At 38.2% G+C, this 21,577-nt stretch overlaps 2 protein-coding genes across 3 annotated transcripts in view; one reads left to right on the forward strand and one right to left on the reverse strand.

The window, feature by feature from the left end:
- The first annotated feature begins 3,085 nt into the window (after positions 1-3,085).
- Positions 3,086-21,577, forward strand: part of LOC143853681 (uncharacterized) — a 30,223-nt gene continuing 11,731 nt past the window's right edge. The window contains exons 1-2 of the mRNA XM_077363402.1: positions 3,086-3,893; positions 18,147-18,227. Coding sequence (XP_077219517.1) covers positions 3,512-3,893; positions 18,147-18,227 — 463 coding nt within the window. The 5' untranslated portion in view covers positions 3,086-3,511. The remainder of the gene's footprint in view (positions 3,894-18,146; positions 18,228-21,577) is intronic.
- On the reverse strand, positions 8,619-17,259 carry LOC143853690 (uncharacterized). 2 transcript variants are annotated; one of them, XM_077363419.1, is made up of 4 exons: positions 15,549-17,259; positions 10,808-11,031; positions 10,634-10,726; positions 8,619-9,131 (listed from the first exon to the last, which is right to left on the reverse strand). In XM_077363419.1, the coding sequence occupies exon 1, from the start codon at positions 16,411-16,413 to the stop codon at positions 15,661-15,663; it is 753 nt and encodes a 250-aa protein (XP_077219534.1). In that variant the 5' UTR covers positions 16,414-17,259; the 3' UTR covers positions 8,619-9,131; positions 10,634-10,726; positions 10,808-11,031; positions 15,549-15,660. The 2 variants fall into 2 exon arrangements, with proteins under 2 accessions (XP_077219534.1, XP_077219528.1); XM_077363413.1 differs by lacking the exon at positions 8,619-9,131 and having other exon boundaries at positions 10,527-10,726.

Raw genomic sequence — 21,577 nt, forward strand, 5'->3', positions numbered from 1 at the left:
ACCTTTGCAGTCCTATGTACACTGCAGGTGGGTGTCCCAAGTAATTTTTTTTTTAAAAGTGACATATTTCATTAATATTCAGATAGCATTCGAGATCGGGAGTCCCAACTTGCAGTACAAAATATTAAGGTGAATTGGCACTGGTATACCCAAAACCAATTCAAATGGGTGTCCCAAGTAATAAAAAGGGGCATATATATCACTTTCCTAAATTCACCCGTTATTAGTCCTTCCCGATAGTCTCTTACAACTTACAAGTCACAACCCTCTCTTAAACCCTGAGTCCAAGAACTGAACAAATTTTATATCTTGGAGGCCTCACTGTAATTAAAAATAAATGGGCGGTGATATTTTAGATCGAACGGCTCAATTGTTCAAAATCTACCAATTCAAACTTCAGAAAATATTATAACTCACGAAAAGAGAGTTTTTATGTGGTACCATTCAACAACAGCCCACTTTTTAAGATGCGCATTCACCATGTAATTTACCGTGAAATGGTAAATTTGACATACCTCTTCACGGGACTTGACCCTCAGGCACCATATAATTTCTTCATGCAAGGAAAAAGAACGGGAAATAACACACCTTGAAGCATCAAACTTCTTCTACATCTCCACCAAGGGTTCATCATCCCCTACGAAGAAATTTTTTTTATGAAGAGATTTCAATTTTTTGTAGCAAAATCTCAACCTGACCTGATTATCAAGAATTTGGGTTATATTCCGGTGTTAGTCACCCTGCAACAATTGGTAAACAAAAATCTTTAAGATAGAACGTTAAGTGGCTTCCCTTGCCACAATTCCTACATTCCAATTTTGTATAGTTTTACAATTCGATTATTTGTTCTATGTTATTTATAAGTTATTATATCGCAACATCTCTCTCTATGGTCGCCTTAGACTACCTTATCTTTGGCTCTCTCTTCTTGTCTTCGTAGTGCTAGAGAAGAGTTTCATGAGCTTGGAGAAAAATGTAAGGTAAGATGATATCCGTTTCCCTTTCAAAATTACCTCATTTTGTTCAATTCATGTGATCAATAGCAAATACATGACATTGGTCATGAAAACTACTGAAATTAGTCTTATAATATTTCAAAAGACCAGTACAAACTTACTTCGCTCTCTCCGGGATTCCCCAGAGTCAATTTTGATAAAATATTGTAGTAAAAATAGCACACATGTACAATGATCAAGATTGCTGATATGCTAATCCAACACCAATCCACTCCATCTCATTTAGTCTCATTGAAATCTAATGATTAATGTCAAGGAGGAGTGTCTTAGGAGTTGTTCTCTATGGCTCTGTTCACTTGTTTTCTAGCAGTAGGAAAAGAAAAGAAAGGAAAAGAATCTGACGTGGAAAACTGGAAAAGAAAGGAAAAGAAACTGTGAGAAAATTCATTTTATGAGAAAATTCCGTTGTTCACTTGGCCGAGAAAGGAAAAGAAAGTATGCAGGCAAAGTGGTTTTCTCAGGAAAGTTATTTTCTCACCCTTTTGGTAAGAAAATTTAGAGGGAAAGTGCAAGAAAGTTCGTTTTCCACGTCATTATTTATATTTTCCACTTGTGTAATTATGGTTTCCTGAGAAAACAAGTGAACGACGGAAAATGTCAAATCATGTCCAATCACAAGAAAATTTGGCTTACTTTCTTCTCCTTTCCTTTCTCAAGAAGGCAAGTGAACAGAGCCTATGGGGATAGAAATCCATAGATAAGTTGTTCCAGAGATTAGCTACCCTACTTGGATAATTTTATCCTAAATATATATTTGGGATCGAGTACTTTGTGTCTATAATTGGGGCCCCTTTTTTATCTAAGGAGAGGATAATAAGCTTGCCTAGTGATAAAATAAACCCGACTTGATATCTCCACATAGAACAAACCCTGTGGGGCTATTCCACATATGTATAGCTATCCTCAACAAGTGGTCGATTGCTGGTTGTAAGCACCATTGCCACCATCTCCTTTGCTAGTAGCCATGCCCTCCAGGACCCCACGCCTCTGTAAGACCTTTGTGTTGGGGCTCTTCATTGATTCAAAGCATGGGGACAAGAACCATAATTTTCATTTTTTTTTTTTGAAATGCTCAACGATTGTAACTTCTTCCTTCGTTTCCGCCACCTTAAAATTTATCGTGCAATACCCATATCCAGTCACATATGGAGGGTAGAGAAGAAAAAGAATGAGATATGAAATCCCAGCTTCGATCTCTCTGGGAGTGACCAAAAACCAATGGCGATCAATTGATTAGTTGATTTGGGGTAGAAAACAAGCGAGTGTTAGAAAACAATCCGGGGGTGTTGGACATAAGGGTAGATCAGTTACCAAGGATGGCTATCTTGAGCCCATCAAACAACCCATTCATCTGGTTGCCTCCCCATGGAAGAGGGTGGAAAGGAAAGTGAGAATGGATGGATTGTGGTTCAATTGTTTACAACAATAAAGAATTGCATGTAGTGTAGGCACGTTTGGCTTTCATGAATCTTTTTTTTCATGATAAATCAGTGTCTCCAAGTGGAGATATGTGTGAAGTTGGTAAAAATCTGGAAACAAAAAGACTCTCCTCAAAAGATCTTTTCCTTATTTTTAACCACTTCTCATCACCTGAGAGACCAATTTTCCTTTGATTTTTTAACTACTTCACCCTCATCTCTACTTGGAAATGCTGATATATCATTAAAAAAAAAATTTCCTGGCTACCAAACAGGCCATAAAAGAATTTCTATGAAAAAATAGTGAAAAGGTTGAAATAAGGGATAATAATTATGCTAAATCAGTCATTTTCACTTCCCTTTTCGTTAAAAAGGCTGGGCAACTGAACCGAGTCTAAGAATTTTCCAAGGAAAGTTGTGTTGCTTGGCAAGTGATTAGCCGATCAACAACCCATCATTATCTGGACAGCTGTCATCTCTTAATCAAGGTGGTGGACGTATCACATATGTGCTGTTCGCATGTTAGAATATCTCTATTCAGCGTTGCTAAAGCGAATTGTGGGCAGGATAATGCGCCCCCATTTAACGTGAATCGTGGGCAGACTTTATCGCTTTTTCACGTCAAATCACGTTAACATTGGGGCGCATTATCCTACAGGGGGCGAAAAAAATCATCTCCTTGCTAAAATATACATTTTGTATCCTGCGCAAATGCAAACTAGGAACTAGGAAGAATCAGTTATAGTTGGTTATCCAATAAACAGAAGAGAAAGCGTGAAATTGCTGACAAGAACAAGAAAGTACTCCACTAGTTAGGGTTTAAACCAAGAAACTTTCTCTACATTTTCCCCTTTTTTTTCCAAAAGCTAGGGTTAGGGTTAGGGTTAGGGTTAGAACCAGAGGAAATCAGATGCTCAAACCGTACAATCCATATCGAATAGCTAGGGTTTCAAGTTCTCTTTGTCCTTTCTTCATTCCATGTCTCCCAGGCCAGAAATTAGGGTTAATTTTCGAGCTAGGGTTTGTTCATATCGGATTCAGAAACCCTAGATCCTAATTTCTCAAGCTCCTTACTCAATGGAGATCATAGGTGATGCTCTTCGCCAAGCTTTCATGCCAAAACACGAGTACGAAACCCTAAGAGAGGAGGAAAAAGCGTGGGGGCGAATCCAAAGGCCTCTGGCTATTGTTCTGATGACGATCCTTTGGTTCGCGTTTTTTGCTTCTACATTTGTCAGTTTGAACATTGTCTTTCCAGCAGATGAAGGGAGGAGGCCGTTTTGCCGTGATCAGCGGATTCAGACGCTTCCGCGGATTGAGTTGAACATGACGCGGGATTCGGATCTTTTTCCGGGTGCGTTTTACTTGACGGAGGAGGAGGCTGCTGATTACTATTGGATGGTTTTGTTCATCCCTTCTGCGATTATTTTCTTTGGGTCAATTGCTTTTCTTTTGGCTGGTGAGTGATTTTTAGGGTTTATTGTTGTGTTCTTTGTTTCTTTGTTCTAGTGATAATTTTTCAGTTTTTGGGTTTATTGTTGTTTTCTTTGTTTCTTTGTACTGGTCATAATCTTTCTGATCATGAATGCAACCAAATTGGTGAACAAGGGAGGAGAATTTCAAGATAAACTTATCCTACTTGAATAAGTTTTTCTTGAAATTCTCCTCCCATATTCACAAAGTTGTTCTAGTCATAATCTTTTAGTTTTCTTTGTTTCTTTGTTCTAGTCATAATCTTTCTTCTGATCTTTAATGCAACATGAGAATTTGACTCAGTTGAAGGTAAGATGATGTACATTGTTCTATTTTCCTATGGTGTTTTAGATTTCTTGTTATGTGAAAAACTTATTGTTAGATTAGAGTCATTAGATGAATCTGTTTATGGGTACCACTCCTGCGTGAGAATCTCACAATTCTAAATGCCTTGAGTCATGAAGTAGATTATCTTCTACTTTTATTTGTTGTTACCATCTCATGCTACTTCTAATAATCAAGGTCAAGATATAGCATCTAGTATCATCTTGCCACTTGTCCTGGAAATTATGGCTCTACCTCAATTTTTTGGAGCATAATTTCAAGATACATATGAACAGGAAATGTGAGATTTGTTATAGCAACCTAGGCAAATTCGAAACAACTGACGTGTAATCTGCCTTTGGATTGGCAAATTCTCAACAAGAGTGTAGTTTTTTTCTTTTTCTTTTTCTTTTTGAAATGGAACAAGGGTGTAGTATTTTTCTCTTTTCAAAAAAGGAGACAAGCTAGACTTTAAATTTTCTAAAATATTTAAGTCTTCTAAAGAAAGAGTACACAGTATAAGAGTTTCCTAACCCTAGAGGCGAGTTCACAGTGAGATTGCTCTACAAGCACATGATCCCTCCAAAGCTTCCCATGGAGAAAGGTCAAAGGTGTGGTTGGCATCGGTTCCTCCCAGAATCCAAGCTTCTTCTTATAAAATCAGGTTAGAGAAAATAAACACGATGGATAGACTTAAGAAGTGCAAATTCCAGTTGGGGAACAAATGCATTATGTGTTGGAAGCATGGTTTTAAATTTCGACTGAAACGAAATCGCACCGTAACCAAAATTTCCGAAATGTACCAAATTTCGGTCGAAATTTCAGAAATTTCGGTGAAATAATTGATAAATTAATATTATTTTAATCCTTTACCAAATTTCAGTCAAAATTTCGGCCTAAAAAAACGATATTTTGAGAGCTTTTACCAAATTTCGGTTTCGGGAAGGACCGAAATTTGCGAAATTTAAAACCTTGGTTGGAAGAGGAGGAATCTATTGAACTCTTGTTTCTTCACTGTAAAGTGGTGGTGGAGGTCTTGAATCAGGTATATGACTAGTTTGGAGTTCATTGGGCGCCCTAGTTATCGTTTCGGCTGTTTCGTCCAGAAAATCGGAACGGAACACCCCTATGTTCTGTTTTGTTCGGTGTTTCTGTCGGTCGGTGGTTTGATGAGATGTACTACCCCTCCTGAGTGGACCAAAAAGTAGGAACTGGAAATTGAAAGGGGGGGAGGTAGCTTCTTTTCTCCCCAAATCTCCCACATAACAGCAGAAGGAACAAGATCCCGTAGGGTTCTTTCCAAAGCACCAAGAGGGCCCAAATGCCAACTTTCGAAAAGACCCGTGATAGATTTAGAGTGCACCCAGCTTAGTTATGAATTCTGTTTCGTTCGTCGTTTCGTTTTGATCAGTGGAACGACTTTTCGTTTCGGAAAAGACGTACGACCTGAGATTTTTTTTTAAATAGTTAAAATTTTAAAAAAATCCAAAAAATCAAAAAAATTAAAAATTAGAACAACATGGTCATCATCTGTAACCCAATCCATCATAACATGTAAATATCCAACATTTACTTGAAGGAAAATGTTTGTGTTGACTAATGTCTAAGAAGACGAAAATTTTTTAGAGACCAAATTATGAATTTTTTTTACCACTTTTGGAATTTAATAATATTTGGACATGGTAGAATTTGTGAATTTTTAAAATTAGAAAAATATGCCATCTTTTGGATGTTAAGATTTAGACTCAGGACGAAATGACCGAAAAATGTCAAATTTTGTACTAGAGCTAGAAAGTTGACATGTCCTTTTAGAATTGGGTCTAAAGAGGACCACAAGCCTATGTAGACACCTCAATGAACTCATTTGGACACTCCTCATCCTCATCATAAATTTGAAGATAAGCAAACTGTTGGTGTGTGGATAATTTGGAAGATTAAATTCATTGTGGCAGTTTTGGTGACGTTCAAGATAGAAATTGGAAATCTATGTTGTTGGGAAGAATCCCAAAGGTGAAAACTATGGCTAGGTGGCATCCTCCTCCACCAAATCGGATGAAGCTGAATGCCGATGGTTTGATGTGATCCGGCCTTTGTCTACATGCCACTTTAGAGAATTTTCGTTTATTTAGTTTTTTATTTATCTAGGACATTATATTTTATTATATTGTTATTATGGAGCTTTGTTGTGGGGGTTGTCCACATCTCCTAAAGCCCACCACCACCTCACAACTACCCTTAACTTTGTGTTGATCATGATTCCCATTTTGACCTTTAGCCTAATTTTGAGGTATCAAATCCTGTCCGCTTTTTTTTTTATGTTGGTGTCATTATAAAGGTTTTTCGATTACCTATCTAACGAGCCCAAGATCACACAATTTGGACATGATTTGAGGAAATTATAGATGATTTACGAGCGTAATACTTGTTTATGATGGAATTTCTATTTTTGGGTGGTTTTGTTTCTTTAATCTTTAAGTAGGTGCATTTAAGTCATTGGTGATGACTCAAGTGAAATGATCTCATAGGCCACTATTAAACTTAAGTGAAAAGATCCTATTGGCTAGGAAAGGGGCCCACATCTAACTCTCTAAAGGATGTTTAAAAGGCGGACATGGGGAGGGGGGACGAAAATCACAATGTTGGAGAAAATCGTGATACCCCTTCCCCCTTGTGTTTTGATGCAACTTCCAAGGCAGAGAAACCCTTTGTTTTTCTCCTCCTATTCCTCATCTTCCTCCTCCCTTATCTTTTCTGTACTTCTCTCCTCCTACTTCTCTATTTCTTCATCTCTCCTTGGTTCCCTTCTTTCTCCGGTCACTTTTTTTTCCTCACGTCTTTTATTCCCTTCTTCTCCACGGTTTGGCTTCTTTACCAAACCACAAGGCTTGTAGCACTTCTGATTATGTCAGTCCCTTTTCCTCCTTATTTTTCTCTTTCTCCCTACCTTCTTTGCTGTCCCTGCAGCTTTTAGGGGCAGTTATGCAGAGATTTAGGGATGGCTCATCATAACCGTCATTCTTTTCTCCATCTTTTGCTTAGTTCTTCACTCTCTTTGGATCCTCACATATCCCTTGCTGTCTGGGGGTTGCACGATCATCTCCACATCATACTTTTCCCTTATTGGCTTTCCTTTTTGGTGACAACTGCAGTTTATTTGGTCCGATCGGCTTACAACCACTGTTCCACCACTCCTCTTGGGCCCCTTCATACGAGATTTGAGGACGATGCACTTACCTACTGGGTGAGATAAGAGTTTGTTATTTTCCACCCTTATTAGCCTTTACTTCCATCAACGTAACTTTTTTTTTGGCTATATACCGTTGCACCTATTTTATTTGTGAGATTGTTTGATCCTTATAGGCAGGTATTTGGGCCCTAGATCTGGCATTTTCTTTGTTTTTATATTGTCATCAGACCTTATACTTGTGCTGACATATTTATATTCATTTGCTATGTTATTTGGTGTGAGCTATTTGAGCAATGAATGTTCGGGACATATATTAATCTTATTGTTGAGTTATCTTTAAGGCTAGATTAAAGTGCTTAACGCGACCTGATTAACTTTTTGAACACCTAAGCTGAAATTGGACTGATTTATGCTACATCATGTCAAGATTATCCCTTTAGGGAGAAAAAGAAATATAATGAAAAACCTGTGAGATGGGCTTTTAGTTGCCAGGAAGCCCTACATAAACTAAACAGAAAATATAAAATGATGCATTCGGTTGCATATAAACTCAACAATTACTTTACTAACTTGATTTCAACCATCATACGGAATCGAATGTCTCTAGGCATGTAATAGGGGGCCCATATCGTATATACAGCACAAATGTTCCCAAAATAAGTGAGCCCAATACATGTTTTATAATCTAAAATTTAAATTAAGAAAACTATAACTACAAGATAAGAAAAATGATTGTGACAGCGAGACATGGTGGACTCCATGGTGTAGGTACAATCTGGAAACACAGTTCTTTATGCGACTCTCCCACGCTTTGATGCATGTATGCAATGAAACATTCTTTAACCTCCTCTCTACTGTTATACGAACAGTAGAGAGCTCCACTATAACCATTAACTTGAACTTGACACTCTAGCCAAGTGTAAAATATCCCTACTCGTTTGCCCCTGACAACAACATAATATTTTGTTACAAGAAGTCATTATTAATATGCAATAACCATCAACTTTATATCTTTTTACTCGTCAAATTCAAAATAAAAGTGCTCATAAGTTCATACAACAAATAAAAACCAACATCTACAACAACTTTCCTCAAAAAGTCACAATTCCCACTCAATGAAACTACATAAACCAACTCATCTTCCAATCAATGTAGTCTCTCCTCTCCTCACAATTGAAGAGCATAAACAAATGAGCCTCCCTAGGGTTAAGGTGGAGGTACTCCAAGGCTCTGATCAATACAGACATCTCATGACTGTCAACCCCCATAACAACCACTTGAAGTTGACGGAGGTCAATAGGGTCCTTTCGAATGGTCTTTGATGGCGGTGGCAACCTATTTCACGCTTGCTACAATTGCTCCCATTCTATCAATATGTACCACCATCTATCGTTTTCTTTTCCTTTTTGACCTCCACCGTGTGAGGAAGCTCCAACCGGAGATGAGTCAGTAAACCCCTGTTAGTCTCTCTCAAAGGAGATTCTGGAATTGATTGAATGCCCTGTGGGGTCAATGGAGTCAGGTCGTTGACGTAGTTCTCTGAAATATCATCAACACCTATCTCTTGCGTGTTGAAAGAAACATACTCTGAACTTCTTGAGTAGTCAAATGTCTATCCCCACTATCCTGTCGCATAGTACCCACAGAAAATGTGCCTCAGTTCTTCACACAACTCACGTCGTGAAGTAAAAATCTCTTGGATTCTGGGCGAGCCTATATAAAGCAAGTATCAAATTACAACGCAACTGTAGTTTAGTAAGCATTATTCAGAAGAAAATATAGTATCTACATTGTACTTAGAGCAATATAGCTCTCGAAAACTTCTTGGGAGACCGATATTTTCTTTGTCGTGCTATCCCAACCATGAGCAAATTATTCAGAGTCTTGTAGGGATTTTTCAGGGTCTTAACGCGATTCTTAATCTGTTCTTTATTCAAATTCATTCTAAACTTATTATTAATGGATCGGGCAGTATATGAAACATTGTTAATTAGAATCTTTTTATCTTCAGTTATCAAGTCCAATAGAGCATTAACCAATGCCCTACCCATCTCCAAATTCCAGAAGATGTTTTTCCTTTTCCTCCCAGTATCCATCCTGATTGAGGCATCATTTACATCAATCATATATACCATCCAAATATAAACATCAAGTCATGCCGTAACAGGATCATGATATACTATCCAGATATAAACATCAAGCCATACCATAACAGAATCATGATATACTATCCAAATATAAACATTATGATATATCATCCAGATATAAACATCGTGAGTTACCATCCAAAAAGACAGAACTAACATACAATAGTAAAAGTTGACTCATTTGCTCCGTTTGGTTGCCGGAATTTTTTTGGTTCTTGGGATTTTTGTGGAACAAAAACTTCCTGGGAGATTGGTGGGAAAAAAAACTCCCTAGAAGTATCCTGGTAAAATAAAAATCCAATGTTTGGTTGACCGGACTATGGTGGGGAAAAAAAAATATGCTTTGTTTGGTTGCTTGAACTGTTGGGAAGAAAAAAATTCTTCTGCAAGCTTATTTTTGGTTCCTGGGAGTATTTTTTTTCCTTCCTGGGGTTTCGTGCGGGGTTATTTTGGTTCCTGGGATTATTTTGGGCCCACCAACCAAACGTGGGTTTCCTGCGGAAATTCCACAAAAGTCCCAAGAATCAAAAAAATTCCGGCAACCAAACATAGCATAACAGAATCATTGATCATGAAATGCTGACGATGTCCTGGGGAATCGTTCTACCTAGTCATGGTGGTTGAAGTTCTAATTCTATTCCCTTCTCTTTCATCTTCAGCCCTTATCATTCTACATTGTCGTGGGGGTTGAAGTTTTAATTCTATTCCCTTCTCTTTCATCTTCAGCCCTGCTACGTGATGTCATTGGGATAGGGTCTTCGCCACATGGCACTTTTGATAACAAGTCTCGGTCAACATCATCTATGAGTGAACCATTCCAAAAAAAAAAAAACAGCATCTTTGAGTGAATTGGTCGGCATCACCATCCTAATGTGATAATGGACGTAACAACGAGTTAATAGTATATCAATCGCTAATAGTATATCAATCGGCTTTTCGTATGAGTACATAGGTTCTTCGTTAATAATGTTGAACCACTTCTTAAGGACATCAGAAGCACGTTCTATTACATTCTGGAGCGAGGAATGTCAATGGTTAAATAGCTCATTCGAAGTTTGTGGGTTCGACCTCTGATTTCATTAAGATGATATCTTGTTCCTCTGTACGGGGTGATAGAATGCCAAAGTAAAGGATATCCAGCATCGGCGAGATAAAACTTCCCTATAATAAAAGAAATCAACATATAAGTATCCCCATCATCAATGCATACCAGTCATATGAATTTAATAATAAATATAATACCTGGATGGCAAGGAATCCCATTTGGTTGTGCTATTGCATTTCCCATTGTCCTTGAGTCGGATGCCGACCCTCCTAACCAGCCAATATGTAAGTGAATTTTAAATCGAAGTCACAAGCAGCCAATACATTTTGGGATGATCATTGCTTACGACCACGAAACCTGGGTTCATATTCGGGGGGAATTCAACAGGAATATGAGCTCAGTCTATTGCACCAATGCAATCCTAAAATAAGAGTAAAGTGTCAGTCATCTATTTAACATGCTTTGGACGTGAAATTTATAAGTATTGTGGGCCTATCTTGATATTATAAACACATCTTGTATGCTAAGAACAACTTTCAACACCTTTTCGAAATAATGAGAAACTGTGGCACCTGATTGTTTAATGTATGCTCTATTACTACGGTTCCTCTGTGTTCCATTATATATAAGAAAATTGCCACTTGCTCTTCAACATTGCAATGTATAGTATCTTGAAGCCGACCCATGCTTCTACGTAGTTGAACAAAGTGTTGAAAGTAGTCGATATTCATCCTAAGCAAGTGATGAAAGTGTTCATCTAAACTCATTACACGTCATGAAGTAGCGGCTTTCATATGGAGCTCTGGCCAGCATGATTCAACCCCTCCAACTAAATAAATGTAAATAAAACCACAATAAACCCCAAATCCCAGCAAGATTCAATCCCTCTAGCAAAATAAATGCAAGTAAAACAAGAATAAGCCCCGAATCCCATTAAGATTCAACGCCCCCAACTAAATAAATGCTAGTAAAATAGAAACTCCAAATCCCACCAAGATTCAAAGCAAAAAAATCAACCCATAGTAGCAAGATATTACTATTTAATCTAGTAGAAGAATAAGAAGACAATGTTTAATCTAGTAGAAGAATTAGATGACCATGTTTAATCTAGTTGGCATGGTTAAAGCTAAGCGTTCCCAGATTTAGATGAATTAGATGCTCTGTTTGTTAATCTAGTAGAAGATTAGCTGACATGGAACAGAGGCGAAAAAAGCACCACACAAACAAAAGGAACAGCACAAGTAATGAAATGTGTAAAAATCAGTAGGTAAAATAGAGGGAAAAGGAAGAATAAAAAACAAGTTAGGTGGGATGAGATTATTTCTTCTAAATCAGAAAAAACAATAATCTGCCTAAGAGTTACATTCAGCACAGATAAAAAAATGAGTAGAAATAATCTCCAAAGTGATAATATTTGCAAACAAGCCAAGAAAACTTCTTGACGCAGGCCATGGGAAGAGAAAGAGAAGAAAGAGGAGAAGAAAGGAAAGAGGGGAAAAAGAAATCTGAGCGGAGAAATTTGCAGTTATATTATGCTAAAACTAAATTGTTCTCTCTCTCTCTCTCTCTCTATATATATATATATATATATATATATATATATAGAGAGAGAGAGAGAGAGAGAGAGAGAGAGAGAGAGAGAGAAGTGTTCCTGCGCGGCTGCGCCGCTCAGATATCTTATCTGAGCAGCTGCTTCAAAAACTCATGTGGCCCCACATTTTTGGGGTGATCCAAAGCATTCATTTAGAAGGCCCTTCCATGGATAGAGTGTGTACCAAAAATGAGCCCTTTAGGATCATCCTAACCCTGCCATTTGTGGAGGGAAAAAATGGTCAGAAACAGTGTCTGTCCATTTTCCCCTCCCCCTTTGATTGGGTTAGGATGATCCTATAGGGCTGATTTTTGGTACACACCCTATCCATGGAAGGGCCTTTCAAATGAATACTTTGGATCACCCCAAAAATGTGGGCCAAATGAGTTTTTGAAGCAGCTGCTTAGATAGCTTATCTGAGCAGCTGCGCAGGAACACTATTCTCATATATATATATATATATATATATATATATATATATATATATATATATATGGGAAAACAGTTTCTACACACAAGTGTAGATAAGTTATCTACACACTAGCTTACAATACAGTGGAGGCCCACATTGTTTGGGTGATCCAAACCATTCATTTGATTGGCCCTCACATAGATAGGGTGTCCACAAAAAATCAGCTCCATAGGATCATAACCCTTCAAACCGTGGAGGCAAAAAATGGACAGATTTGTGAAGGTTTATACACGTCCATTTTACCACCACAAATTGTAGGGTTGGGATGATCATATGGAGCTGATTTTTTGTGGAAACCCTATCTATGTGAGGGCCAATCAAATGAATGGTTTGGATCACCCAAACAATATGCCCTCCACTGTATTTTAAGCTAGTGTGTAGATAACTTATCTACACTTGTGAGTGGAAACCGTTCTCTCTCTCTCTCTCTCTCTCTCTCTATATATATATATATATATATATATATATATATATATATATATATATATATATATATATGAGGTAAATGATTGTGCGCTCGAGCGCATATAAGCTTATATGCGCTCGAGGGCCCAAACACATGGGTCCCACAAAAACCATTCATTTGCAAGGCCCTTACAAAGATAGGATGTGTACAAAAAATCAGCTCCATAGGATGATCCTAACCCGTCCAAAAGTGGAGGGCAAAATGGGCAGGTTTGTGGACAAACAGTGTCTATTTATTTTGCCCTCCACTTTTGGATGGGTTAGGGTGATCCTATGGAGCTGATTTTTTGTACACACCCTATCTATGTAAGGGCCTTTCAAATGAATGCTTTGGATCATCCTAACAAGAGGAATGATAGCCTCATGCGGTAATTCTGCCGTTTGTAATCACGCGGCTTCTTATTCGTGGTCAAAGAGTGCATTGTATTAAATGTCGTCTTTTTCGGCACTACAGTAAAGCGTAGATGACTTTCTATTGCCAGTGACAGTGTGACATCGAAAACTAACTTCAAGCGTATTCTCGTTTCCTTCTTTTTTTTGGAAGTCCCATCAACCCATTGTCTCGGCCTCCTCCTTTACATCATAGTTCAGAGTTCAGACACCCATTAACAGTGGTTTTAATGTTTATTTTGTGAATATGTGATTCGATTGACTTGATTAGGTTTTTTTTCCAAACTTTTCTATGGTTTTCATTGAATTCTTCTATCTCTTCTCTTGGCATCCGCCTGAAAAGTGCACTTGCAGGTTTGGTTTTGAATTCTTGAATTTTCACTTTTCTATCGACAGCATTTGCCACTGGAAGGTTTACTTCAACAGCTTTTCCATCATACAAACAAAGAACCCCATGTTGCCCACCATCATATTCAACTAATTCTGTAGGCAAGATCATAGGCACATATCCCGACAGGTGGTGGGGTTTTGAATCCCGTACTGCTCAAAATTGGAGATGTCCATGGTGGTCGAGATTGCATATATGATTTTTCCATATCCACAGGTAAACCGATTTCACCTTTAGTAACACGTGGCGGCAGCATGAAAGTGTTCAAAGTGAGGTCCACGATCTATATCTGTAGTTGAACGTCACTTCAGCTTCTTCTCCTCAAGCCATTTCATTACCTCATAATGGCAGTATTGTGGAGATCAGGCACGTGTGATTGAGGTGCGGAAGTGCCAATTGAAAAAGCACCCAGCTGATTTTCTTGTCTCCGACAGTAATTGCCAAGCAAAAAACGGATGAGAGCAGTTTCAACACCGAAAAACCAGCCGGATCGGAGAGGCGATTTTGGACGGAGATATGGAGAGGTTAGTGGGGTGGCAGCACGCCTGGGGCACAAATTTTTTTCCGCCGATTGGGATTCGGACGAACGTCAAGACCTAAAAGATGAAAGACATGGTGGCAGAAAGGAGATTCCAGGAGGTGGAGGAGAATTTCGTATTTAACTTTTGCCAGTTTATGATTTGAGAAGGTTAGGTGTTTGCTTTTGGGAAATGTTATCAGCACTACTGTATTTTGATGATCACACTCCTCTCTTTATTAAAAGTACGGTATGGCCTGCACCATAGGATGATCCAAACCGTCGATGTGATGGAACCCAGCCTAAATAGGTTGTGCCTCAAAAATCATTTCCATAGGATGATCCTAGCCTTCCGATCTATAAGGTTTCCATAATATCTAGTTCTTCTACAGATCAGATGGCTAGGACATTATGGAAACCTCATAGATCGGAGGGCTAGGATCATCCTATTGAAATGATTTTTGGGGCACAACCTATTTAGGCTGTGGCCCATCTAATGTGCGGGCCATACGGTACTTTTAATAAAGTGAGGAGTACGATGATCAAGATACATTAGTGCTGATAACATTTCCCTTGTTTTTTTGTAGGTACGAGTTTTTTCAGGGTCATTTTATATGATTTTTTGTTGTTTCACACGATGTGCCATGCTGGGAAAGTCATCTGCTCATTTAATGTAGTGTCGAAAAAAATGACCTTTAAAACAATGCGCTCTCTGACAACCAATAAGAAGTCGTGTGATTACAAGCGGCAGAATTACCGCGTGACGCTAGCATTCCTCTCCTAACAATGTGGGCCCACATGAGTTTTGTGCCGTCGAGCGCATATAAGCTATATGCGCTCGAGCGCACAATCATTTTCCTCTCTCTCTCGAGAGTATATATATATATATATATATATATATATATATATATATATATAGAGAGAGAGAGAGAGAGAGAGAGAGAGAGAGAGAGAGAGAGAGAGAGAGAGAGAGAGAGGCAAGTAAAATAACAGGAAGTAAAATAACATGGAAATAAAATCCCTAAATTCAAGTAAAATAACAGGAAGTAAAATAACATGGAAATAAAATCCCTTAATCTAAATAACATGTAAATAAAATCCCTCATGCTACTTACTGGGCAAATATGCCACTTATTGGGCCTCACGGGTTTGCAACGTGCCTACGATCCTCATTATTCTCCCCTTCCCAAAGATAACTTATCCTCGAGTCCCCTACTAGCCTCGTTGTCATGGTAGTGCACTTGGATCAAATATGTACGTGGCCCATTCTAGTACTAGGAGTAGCAGTCTTTTGAAATCATGTGGTATGAAACATGGGTAGGACGATAGGGAAGAAATCACACATGTTGAACCATACGAACACAAGCTTCTCCTGAAAAGTAACGTGGCTGGGAAGATAGCAGCATACTCCTCCCGGACTAGCGTGGTAGCTGTGGGCATCACCAATCCACGATCAACCTTTATAAGGTTATAACCAATAAAGTCATCCGCCGGTATCTTATATGTCTCAATGAAATCTAATGGACAATTCTCCCAATCGTCGTCCTGTGGACTGAAACACTCTGTCTCAACCTCTTCAATCCTCACAATCTGAATATCTACTGTAGAATCAACAATGGCACTATGCTCTTGTCCTGATGTGGAATAGGTCTCCTCAATGGAACGATTTAGTTCATCCGTCACTATACTCTCTGGCTCTGTATCTGCCATCTCTGACTGTGCTAGAGGATCTAACTGAACATGTTCTGAAATAGGCTTGGGCTCACCATCAGTAACGGTCTTGCCAACAATGGCATCTGGCTTATCATGTTCCTCCTCAATAGTGTTCACAACTTCCTCCCCTTCTTGAACACTTACCTCATCATCAGGTTGTAGAGGAGGAGAAGTAAAGTTCAATAGAGACAATAGGGCTGCCTGCAAAAACTTTAAGCATCCAATGCCGTAAAAAAGTAAGTTGCTATTGCACGGAACTTTGGACATGAAAGCTAGAAAGTAAATTGCGAAGGCAAGAATTTTGTTGTTCGAGTTGTTGACCTTTGACTACGGTAATTTTTAGAACATGTGATGCTGGAAACTCCAACTTGCCATATTTCGTGATGAATGGAGCTTTTTAGGGCCCACTATTGACTTATTAACATGATGCATTTGTTCTCATCCAGCCTACTTTTTTTTAACTTCGAGGTCTCTTTTCTTCTCTAGAGTCATTTTTGCTGAATTATGGGCTTCTTCATGAACTTAGCTTTCATCAATAAAAAATTTAAACATGTGATGCAATGTTGCAAAGGGAATTAAGAAGGAAGGAAATAAAAATGTACTCTGGAAACTTAAAGGCAATGGGAGAGAACTGAGGTTGGATTGCCAATCCCCAAGTATGGCAAAGAATTAAACTTCAGCACTTGTGATGCCTATTCTTCTTTTTTCTTGTTAGTTCTAATTGCGAGTGATCGTTGACATGATGATGGTGTAGTATGCCACATTGATGCTATCATAGACATGATTTGTGCATTATGCAATACAAAGGGGATTATAGGCCATTAAAAGAAAAGGGGATTATAGATGGGATGATGGTATGTTATGCTACCTTGAGGCAATCATAGATAGGTTGTTGGTGTATTGTGCCACATCAATATAATCATCGACAATATGATGGCATATTACACCACACCAAGACGATCATAAACTGGATGATGGGTTTGAATGCGCTGGTGGCAGTTCGTTTTTTTTTTTTTTTTGCTTTTTTTTGGTGCCCATGTGAGGTAAGTTAGAGCACTCCTTGTACGGAAGGTTCCCAGGCCGCTAGGAGTGGTTAGAGCACTTTTTGTGAGGGAGATTGTGTACACAGTTCATCGGAAGAAGATAAAATTGCAAATTTTAGCATTGGTTCTTTAGGGGAAACAAATGATCTCTCTAGGCAAGTTGCTACTTATTCTGGTTTGTCTCATTGTCTCATACACACACATGCTGATTTTGTGTCATTTTCAGATCTGATTTTGTCATAATTAAAGTTTCATGGACAAGCAAAAACATCAAAACATTAAAGAGAACATCAATATGATGGACAAAAGATGAGTATTAGGTGCTGTTTTCAATGTCAAAACCAGCCCTCAGCAAAGCATAACATGCATAAACTCTTAAAATTTGTAATTCATCAAAATCTCCTCAAGTGTTCTACATCATATGAATAGACCCTTAGCACCTTCAAGGACCTTTCCTTTCTAGATAAGAACACCTTGGGCCTTTCTTACCAATTTGCAGATTTTTAACACTTCTAAAACAAAGTAGAATCCTCTAAGACCAAGAATAGAAACCAAGAATAGAAATTTCCTAGAAACCTAACCCAAATATCCTCTAAAAATAAATTTTGTATCATAAATTTCTAATTACGCAACAAAAATTCAAAATAGAACACTTGAATCTTCATACCGTTCCAACAATTTTTGGAATGAGGACTTTCAAAACCCTACTAAAAAGTTCCAAAATTCAATTAAAAATACCAAAATTCTTGAAAATTTAATTTTCCACAGTTCATTCTTCCTTTTCATTTATATATATATATATATATATATATATTGCTTCGAATATTAACCTGGAACTCTTTTCCCTCTTCGTTCCTTATCTCATTTTGATTGTATATTTGTATGGATTACTAGGTTTTGTTCAGATCAAGCCCAGAAATTCCACACTTTCAGCTTTCTAATGTTTAACTGTCACAGGAATTGTTGTCGCATATTCTGCTCCAACAAGACATGGATGCCTGAGGGTAGTGGAAAACAATTACTGTGCTTCAAAGCGAGGTAAGTTTATGAATGCTGACCTAGATAGGTCATTGGTGCTTTTATTTCTATGTTTTGACAAATGGATCATTTTAATCTTTTGCCTCATTAATAGAAGGTACTTAAAACATATTATTACAGCTAAACCGTATCTTTAAATCTTTATGTTAGTATCCCTTTTGTAAGTTTTTTTGTGAATTTCTGTCTGTTGTGCCTTTTTTATTATTATCTTTTTTTCCCTGGTGTTGGTGGGGTATGAATTTGAAACAAAAATTTGAAAGATATCTTTTTGGTTTTTTGACAATCATCTTACTATGATCTTTCTTTTGAAACAAAAATTTGAAAGATATCTTTTTGTGGTCTGTTTGTTCTGTTATACATCATTTTTTCAGAAAGGTAGTTTCATTATTTTGGTTTTTCCTTAAGCAGTGTACTTATGATGCCTGTATTTGTTGAACATGTTACCATATGCATACCTAATCTCATTGCGGCATCATTTGTTTTATTTTCTTTTCGCAGCATCATTTGTTTGATAGTGTTGGCAATTATTTAATCATTCCTTCTGCAAATTTTTCACTCATATTGTGCCACTTTGAATGGTCTATGACATGACCCCTTTTCTTCCCTAATTCTATCAATGAAAAGTGACGTGAAAACTGAAAACCTTAAAGTTAACAACATCATATTTTACAATGCATCTTTCTGGAAAATGTTCCTTTGGTTCAATAAATTTTTTATGTTGCATTGTTAGATCGATAATGAAGTTGTCCAAATTGGTGTTGTCAAAGGGAGTCAATGGTTTGAATTTCTTGTATTTTATTCGAAGTAAATCTTTCTGGTTTGAGCTAAATGGATAAGGTGAGAGTAATTTCCCCATAGGATAATAATGTCATACCCTTGCCCAGTTCCATATCTCCCACAATTGGCTGTGGATTATATGGCTCTTTCAAGTTTTCCTCTGTTTTTGGAGTCATGCTTTACGTGTAATCAAGATGTTCTTGCTACCTAAAGATCTTATCATGGATATCCTTCCCTAAAACATTCTTGCTGGATCTTGGAAGGAAAATGGGGTGACCATGTTGATTTGAAATCTGAATTTGATAACTTTATAGGGCTTGGCATCATAGGCTGATCTTTGCTGTGATCTAGGTTGAGCTGAAAGAATCTCCCATTCTAGTTCATATCTGATGCTAGTTGAAGGCAGAGACTGTCATTTGGGGCTGATCTATGAGATAAGGATGCAATAACTTCCACTGTGACCTCAAGGAAGACATGTTCAAAGCCTGATGAGATCCGGTTGTTGTTTTTCCATTAATAATGAATGTTTTAATATTCCATGAGGAAGAAAGCTATTGTGCTAATTAATGTAGGGTCAGGCTTGAAACCCTAGGGTCTAACACCTACCATAATCAGTTTTATTTCTGTTGTTTTCAAGGGAGGCTTGATGGATTTTGGGTAGTGATGGTAGGATTGTGCCGGTTACATATTAGTACTTTATTCATACTGGTGATGGGGAACTATCCTTGCCCCCTACAATTTTTTGGGTGCCATCATCATTTTGGCCATGTAAGTAAACGGTGTCAGTTTTATCAATGGGTGCCCTTATCAAAATTAATGTCCTAATGCCTTGGGTGCCAATATCAATCTGGAGCCTAAGTGTTTAAGACTCTTTAAGTCACTTAAGTTCACATGGAGCGCACTTTCAATTTTTGTTGGATTTAAGTTGTGGATTTCCTTCCTCATGAGGAATTCTATTGAAAGTGTTTTTTTTTTCATGGTAAAGAAAAATACAAGAAACCAATGAAGTAATCAAACCCTCAAGGAGGAAGAAAATAAAAAACCTCCAAGGAATGCCTTGCAACTCCTTCCCTCACTAGGCTATCAACATCACAATTTCCCGATCTGGTCAGTACATGACAAAAATAAAGGAAAAATGCAAGAAACCAATAAAGTAATCAAACCCTCATGGAGGAAGAAAATCAAAAAGCTCTAAGGCATGCCTTGCACTCCTTCCATCGCTAGTCTATCAGCATCACTATTGCCCGATCTTACATGGTGGACGGAGATGAAGGATCCTCCAACTGGATCCATGATCTCATCAATCCACTGTGCAAACCACCTGTTCGGGGGGGGGGGGGGGGGGGGGGGGGGCACGGGGTTGTTGTGGGATAGTGGTTAGGCTACCCTTCATCTACTTTATCATGTTGAGGGAGTCTCCTTCCACGATCACTTGATCCATTAAGGTGGAAACAAGTAGCCTGATTCCTCGAAGAAGTGTTCTCATCTCCGTCTCATTTGAATATGCAACCCCGATAGGGCCTGAGAAAGCCCACCTTGTTTCTCCACTCTCATCTTTAAGTAGGCCTTCTACTCCAGCCACACCCAGATTCCCTAGGCTTGAGCCATCGAAGTTTAACTTCAAATATCAATGATTAGGAGGATCCCTGGCTTGGGATCCTCCTATTGAAAGTCTGTTGAGAGTCTTAGTTTGTTTTAAGAGTCCTAATTGATATTTATTTAGGGTCAATTAATAGGATTTAGTTTCTTCCCTTTTTCAGCAATTACAATCAGGAGTCTAGTTTCCTTTTCTATTTCCCTTGTTATTTTCTTTGGATTTTCTCCGTAAATATTGTAGGCCCATGGCCTTGAAGGATATGATATTTGATGAATGAATGAATTTGCTTGAATTGATGTGATGTCTCTTCTCCTGTAGAGTGTGAATCCTTACTCCAGGTGCGGTGCTTGGGAACATGATGCGACTCCAGATAACCTTTCTTTCTCTACTTTCTTCTTCTTCTCTTCTTCACCTCACCCTTGTGTTGGAGTAAGAATAAAGTGGACAACATACAACTCTGTGTTGGAAATGGGTCAAATATTTTATTTTTGGCTTGACAAATGGTGTGGTGAAACACCGGCGTTGGACCATCCGCCTTATTTGCTAGAGCAATTAAGGGGAAGGTTATATTTAAAGAATAGGGAATTATACAATGATTAATCCTGTCATTAAGGAACGTACTTTCGTCAGTTTATGAGGAGTTCATCAACCTTGCCCATAGGATGCCTTTGTGTTACTTCCCTATCATGGATTACCTCGACGGGCTAATTTGGGCTCCAGAAAATAACTAGGTTTTTTTTGTCAAGTCTTCTCATCTCATTTCCCAAACATCTAGGATACCTTAGGGGCCGTTTGGATACACGGATTTTTGAATCTTGGATTTCCTCAAAATCTTGGATGGGAGACGAGAGAAGGAGACCGTCCGTCGTTTTCTGATTTCTCGTCCTTCTTTCCGTTGAGCGAGAGAGTAGCAGATCGTCCCCTGTTCCCTCTCTGTCTCTCTCAACATTAGCTGGCTGATCTATTCATTTTGTAT

Source organism: Tasmannia lanceolata, unplaced genomic scaffold (genome assembly GCF_043159265.1).
Source record: "Tasmannia lanceolata isolate RefF3 unplaced genomic scaffold, GAP_Taslan_0.1 ptg000003l, whole genome shotgun sequence".
Lineage (NCBI taxonomy): Eukaryota > Viridiplantae > Streptophyta > Magnoliopsida > Canellales > Winteraceae > Tasmannia > Tasmannia lanceolata.